Below are 6,057 nucleotides of genomic sequence, written 5' to 3' on the forward strand. Positions count from 1 at the left end.
TTGGTGCATTGTGTGGGCACATACAGATATGAGGACGACAAATGACCTGAAAACATTTGGTTGGGGTTTGTCTCATTTTCCCCGCATTTGTGTGGTCGCAGATTTCGACGGTCTGCTGTCATGAATTGTGACCCATCGGGGATTGCGACCTGCTGCTTGTGGACTCTGTGATGATCGCAGGCATGAATAATTGTGGGCACATACAGATGTGAGGACGACAAATGACCTGAAAACATTTGGTTGGGGTTTGACTCATTTTCCCCGCATTTGTGTGGTCGCAGATTTCGACGGTCTGCTGTCATGAATTGTGACCCATCGGGGATTGCGACCCGCTGCTTGTGGACTCTGTGATGATCGCAGGCATGAATAATTGTGTGCACATACAGATATGAGGACGACAAATGACCTGAAAACATTTGGTTGGGGTTTGACTCATTTCTCCTGCATTTATAGTGTGGGCGCAGAATTCGACGGTGCGCTAGATTGATTGAGGCATCGTTGATTGTGACCTGCGTTGCTTGTGGACTCTGTGATGATCGCAGACATGAATAATTGTGGCATTAGTTCATATTTATTTCATAAACGGCAGTAAAAAATAATAATAACGGTGGGCATACAAATAAAAACGGTGGGCATTATAACAAAAACATATAATGTGCTTAATAAATAGGCTACATTTGATTTCATTTGCATTTCACAGACCCATAGAATGGATAAGGTGTTTAGTACGGTCAATCACCGTTGCTTCTTTCCCCATAAGACGCTACAGTCAGTAAGACGCTTTCAAGAAAGAAAGCATTGCCCGGTGTCACAAAACGAATGTAGCCTACCCATTCCGAGTCTAGCTTCAAACTCGTGCATGTTGCAGAAAATGTGCAACAGCGCCCTCTGGGGTCACACATTTCGACGGGTCGCAGAATTCGGTGTAACACCGGGCCGAAACAACATTTGTTTCACTACGAGTCCTTTCAGCTGCCCACCCCTCCTTCTCCCGCAAAAAATAATAACATAGAACTGCTAATAAAACGCTTGAGGTGGCGTTTTGAAAAGAGAAAACTTAAATTTTTTTAGTACATGGCATAAAGATAATTATGAGCCTTTGATTGATACCCAGCCATTTTTTGCAGAGGCACATTCCTGTTCCCCACTTATATTGGAGTGAACGGAGAGATCTACTTCTGGGCCAAATGAATCGAGGGACCCATCTACAGTATGTTCTGTTCCGGGGGCTTGCACTTGACACCACAGCCACAGTCGCCTAACCTCCCCACCCACGGCAGGATTATTCGTCCAACCACCGTCCAATTTAAATGTTCCAGGCAGATTTCAGCCAATAAGGCCTTAGCCTCTAGAGGGCGCCTTTTCCTCGATGTTAAATAATACTCCGCCGGCGTTTGTCTGATCAATTAAAGATTTCGTAATTTTCAAACTTGCTAACCCTCTTTCACAACCACACTCGATGTATTTTAAGTCCCAGCTATACACTGGGATACTCCCAAACGTAATAGGGAAAATCCTAACGAAGTGGTGAAATCTCGGATGTTCACCTCCCCGTTGAGTGAGTTAGCCACCTGCGTACTGCTGCCATTGCTCAGCAAACAGCCATCGCTGAACAAAAGCATCAATAACATCACTATGGTGAGTCTGATGCGTGTTGGATTACAAATAAAAAGATTAAGTGAGTTGTGTTACAAGATTTCTAACAAGTATGCTCTCGGTTTTTTTAATTTGCTGTAGCCTATGTTTCTGTTATCTCCGTTCAATGCAGAAGTCATATGTGTTTGGCCTGCAGAATAGAGCTGAACTTGCGCCCAAAGATATACGATCCAGTGTGTGCGCCCTGATATAAGTAGGGCTAATGTAGGCCAACATCGGAAGGTCTTCAGTTAGGTGATTCTACTTTGTGTTTTGTTTTTTTAAGCTTTTCTTGTAGGCCTCTCATATTTCACTCACGGATAAATCCGAATTTCTGACTGAGGGGATTTAATTGCACATATGAATGTTGAGTATGATAAGTTATGATGAATGTAGTATTATTTATGAAGTATGACTATCAGTCAAGTTAATTTTTGTTGGTCGTTGCAGGTTTTCGAGGAGGAATCCACGTCTGTCAGCCCTGTGGACATAGAGGGATTTACTTTACAAAATAAGAGCCCCCTCTCATGTCCCCCGTGCCCTCCAGTATCCCTCTCCCCATGCAGGGTGGCTACGCCCGCCGGCTCCCCCCTCCCTTCCCTCACCCAGGCCCAGGCCTTCAGCCTCAACAAAAACAGCACCCTGTGCCTCCCTGTGTTTTCCGCGGACAACAAGCTGCTGTGGGTCCACTCCAACTCCATCACCAAGGAAGTAGCCCACGCGGCCGACACCCTGGACGGGGCCTTCGAAGTGTTCCCTTACCCGAAGCGGGAGGAGATGGCGAAGCTGGCACGGCGCTGCTCCCTGCACGTGGATCACGTGCGCGTGTGGTTTATGTTCCAGCGCCTCCACTACGGCATCAGCTGGGACTACGCCGACATCTGCACGGTCCGAAGGAGGCTGCTGGGCCCGGGGCGCCGAAGATCGGCGAAAGCGGCGGTGGTGGTGGGGGGGGAGGACGACCCACAGGCGGTGAGGGAGGAGAAAGAGGAGGCCAAGGAGGAGGAGGAGGCGGCGGCAAGGGAAGATGTTTTGGAGGAGGCTGGCGAGAGAGGGAGCAGCGAGAGGTCAGGTTCGTGTGTGAAGATGGGAGCGAGAGGCGTGGCCACAGAAAAGGGAGAGGAGGGCGAGGGCCGAGGGGGAGGGTCAGGGGAGACAGGCGAGAGTACAGCGTCGCCGACGCCTCCTCCTGTGTCGTCTGTCCGCCGTCCGTACGGACGACCCAGGAGGCTGCTGGGCCCGGGGCGCCGACGACCGGCAAGGGCGTCGAAGGCGGCGGTGGTGGTTGGGGAGGACGACCCACAGGCGGTGAGGGAGCAGGTGGAGGAGAAAGAGGAGGAGGCGGAGAAAGAGGAGGAGGAGGAGGAGGAGGAGGCGGCGGCAAGGGAAGAAGTTTTGGAGGAGGCTGGCGAGAGAGGGAGCAGCGAGGGCTCAGGTTCGTGTGTGAAGATGGGAGCGAGAGGCGTGGCCACAGAAAAGGGAGAGGAGGGCGAGGGCCGAGGGGGAGGGTCAGGGGAGACGGGCGTAAGGGTGGAGGTAGGAGGTGAGGAGGAGGAGCAAGGGCAGGAGGGGAGGGTGGAGACCCCCGGCCGGCCCTGTAAAAGAAAGCTGGGGGAGGAGAATGAAAAGGGCAAAAAGAGTGCCAGGGGCAAAGGGGACATGGCACGGGTCAGGAAGGGGGCAAAGTCGACGGAGGAGGACCCCCCAAAGAGGAAAGACGGGGAGCCCGGACGCGTCGAAGGAGGCATGGCGTTGCTCACGAACCAGGAGCCCGTCCCTGAGAGCACAGCGTCCCCGACGCCTCCTCCTGTGCCGTCTGTACGAGGTCCGTGCGGACGGCACAGCAAGAAGAAGAAGAAGACGACGCCCTTTGACCTGTTGCCCAAAGTTGAGGTTAGCGAGATCCCGCTTGCCAGCAAGGGCCCCAGGGGGCCACCGGGGGCCGGTGAGAACCACGCAGGTCGAAAAGCCGACTCGACGGCAACCGTGAGCGGAGACCACGATGGCGTAGACGGCGTCACCCCAGGCAATGGCTCCGCCCACGGTAACACGTCAGCCCTCGGCGACCTCGGCACGTCGAAGGCCAAGGCCAGGCCGCCGGACGCCAAACCCAAGAACAAGACCAAGGAGCAGCTGCGTCGGGCCTTCCTGTTCTGCCAGTACCCCAACCCGTGCGACTACGACTGGCTTTCGGAGTGGACGGGCCTGCAGCGCAGCCGACTGACCCAGTGGTTTGGCGACACGCGCTATGAGATGAAGAACTCCAAGCCCCGTTGGATCACCCCCGGGGACCAGCAGCGGGTCCTGGCTCGCATGCGGCAGCGGCAGAGGATGAAGCACCTGAGCACGGGGGAGGCCGGGGCCGGCCGAGAGGCGGCCAGTGGGCCCGGGGCTGGGACCTGGAGGTTGAAGCTGGAGGAGCGGTCGGCGATCCCCATCCCCACCGCCACCCTCTCCACCACTCCCCCCCCCGCTCACTGAGGCCGAGGAGGTGTACGAGGCCATCGTGGGGAGACCCGCCGGAAGGAGGCTCAGGGCTTTTGGATGGTTGTGTAAAGACATCGGTGCCTTTAGTTCGTTTGGACCCGGGATTTTTTGTTTGGTTCAATTTCTAAAATTCTAGGCATGTGACATTGATGTCTTTCGATGTTTAGCTGGAGATACTATTGATGTTTAGCCAAGTTATCACTTAAAAGCCTCTGCTATAGATGTTAAGAGTGTAAAGTGAATATTTTATGTTTACCTTTATGTGTAAAGCAGGATTTTCCTTTCAGATATTAGTAAAGAATTGGTTCTCTTCTTGTCAAACATTTGCTCTTTTTATTTTACACCACAGATTAGAAAACATCACTCACAATTCCTAATATACAAAATAACAGAAATGCAATGAGACTTGAATGCCAGTCTTCTGCTAGGAAGTTATATTCTGTTGGAAATTAACTTGACTTCCCAAACATAAAAAACATACGATTTTCGATTGTCAATGGGGTCATAATGAAAGAAAATTCAGAAAGATGCCATGGGCTTTGGAAAAGTCACAGAGCATACAACATTTCTATAACTCTAAAGCTATACTGAATAACCAACAAACCAATTATAGTCCAATTCCTAGCAAGATGATGAGCCAACCAACAACAACAAGTGTAGCTCGTTAAGATAATTATAGACCTGGACGCATGCCACTGCCTCTAATCACTGTCATGATTAGATAAACATGTGTTTGCCCCTTCTCCGAGCAAGGGCCCGGTCACTGTTGAACCAACGTACCTTCTCCTAGAATTGAAGGCTTCAAGGTTCATTCACTAAAAACCTCCCCCTTAGCAATGCTCAGTTCCAATTGGCTGTATATTCGCCCTCCCTCTGGGGCTGCCAGAGCTCCGCCCCTTCGATGATGCGGCGGATCATGGAGGCCGAGGTGATGAGCAGGTGTCCGGCGGCCTGCAGCAGAGTGGAGGCGACCCTCAGAGCTTCCCTGCGGTGTGGGGGGGAGGGCGAACAGAAATCAGCTGAGGAACGTGACGGTACATCAGCCCATATGTATTTGAACTCATAGCCTCTGCCCGTCGTTTTTGCCTGCTTTGCGAGATCCTTTCCCCATCCGATGCTCAATACCTGAGGATTTTCTTGGGCCCCAGGCACTGGAAGTCAGCACCGATGGAGTACAGGCCCCGGTAGGTGGCATTGACGCTCAGAGACCCAAAGACGTCCTTGGGGTGTATCCTGTACAGGTCAAAGGTGACGCGGGCAATGTCTTTTCCGTTGCGTGGCTTTTTGTTGCTGCCTTGGTATTGACTGACGACTGCACCCTGAGGGCCCAGAGTCCACAAAGAGAAGGGTTAGGTAGGTCAGTCATTTCTATCTAATCGCATCAAATTCAAGAACACCTTTTTCAAAAATTACTTTTAAATAAGTGGTCGTTTCATGGTGGTCCACCTTCTTGGTGGCACTAAACCAAGGTAATCGAAACATCGCTGATCACAATCCACCAGGCCATAGAGTGTACAACACACAATAGATTTGAATCTTTGTTTTATCAACCGATTATTTTGTTTGTTTTTATAATGAGGGACAGAGTGACCATTTGCTTATCTCGTCTTCTGCTTGTTTAACGCAGTGCTTGTCAAACACAGACTGTACAAAATGGGTTTAGTCCGACAAATGGCTTGTAGCAGGGGACCCATGGGTTCATGGGAAAGCCATAATAAACATAATAAACCATAATAAAATGGGAAAGCCATAAAAACATTCCTATGTTTGAAAACTGAGCAGAGTAATAACGTATCATGAATTAACAAAGGCTAATTAACAAAATATTCTCCAGTGGTGGTGGGACACTTGTATTAATTGTATAGCCCAAAAAGTAATCAGTAATAGTCTCAAAAGGGCTTCACTCACAGGCCACATTTTATCACACCGAACGAC

The 6,057-nt window shown here is 50.8% G+C and overlaps 2 protein-coding genes across 2 annotated transcripts in view; one reads left to right on the forward strand and one right to left on the reverse strand.

The window, feature by feature from the left end:
• Positions 1–986: 986 nt before the first annotated feature.
• Positions 987–4,231, forward strand: LOC132445600 (collagen alpha-1(II) chain-like). Its single transcript, XM_060035686.1, has 2 exons — positions 987–1,638; positions 2,086–4,231. The coding sequence occupies exons 1-2, from the start codon at positions 1,540–1,542 to the stop codon at positions 4,114–4,116; spliced, it is 2,130 nt and encodes a 709-aa protein (XP_059891669.1). The 5' UTR covers positions 987–1,539; the 3' UTR covers positions 4,117–4,231.
• Positions 4,232–4,441: 210 nt separating this feature from the next.
• The window catches only part of cideb (cell death inducing DFFA like effector b), a 3,507-nt gene continuing 1,891 nt past the window's right edge, over positions 4,442–6,057 (reverse strand). Inside the window, exons 4-5 of the mRNA XM_060077073.1 lie at positions 5,248–5,441; positions 4,442–5,107 (exon numbers count right to left, since the gene is read on the reverse strand). Of these exons, the coding sequence (XP_059933056.1) occupies positions 4,963–5,107; positions 5,248–5,441 (339 nt within the window). The 3' untranslated portion in view covers positions 4,442–4,962. The remainder of the gene's footprint in view (positions 5,108–5,247; positions 5,442–6,057) is intronic.

The sequence above is a fragment of the Gadus macrocephalus genome, chromosome 17 (assembly GCF_031168955.1).
Source record: "Gadus macrocephalus chromosome 17, ASM3116895v1".
Taxonomy (NCBI): Eukaryota; Metazoa; Chordata; class Actinopteri; order Gadiformes; family Gadidae; genus Gadus; species Gadus macrocephalus.

Excerpts from the sequence above, each read along its gene's own strand:
- LOC132445600 (XM_060035686.1), top strand. The coding sequence starts at position 1,540 with ATGTTCACCTCCCCGTTGAGTGAGTTAGCCACCTGCGTACTGCTGCCA. Across the intron at positions 1,639-2,085 it reads GCATCAATAACATCACTATG|GTTTTCGAGGAGGAATCCAC; the intron begins GTGAGTCTGATG and ends TGGTCGTTGCAG.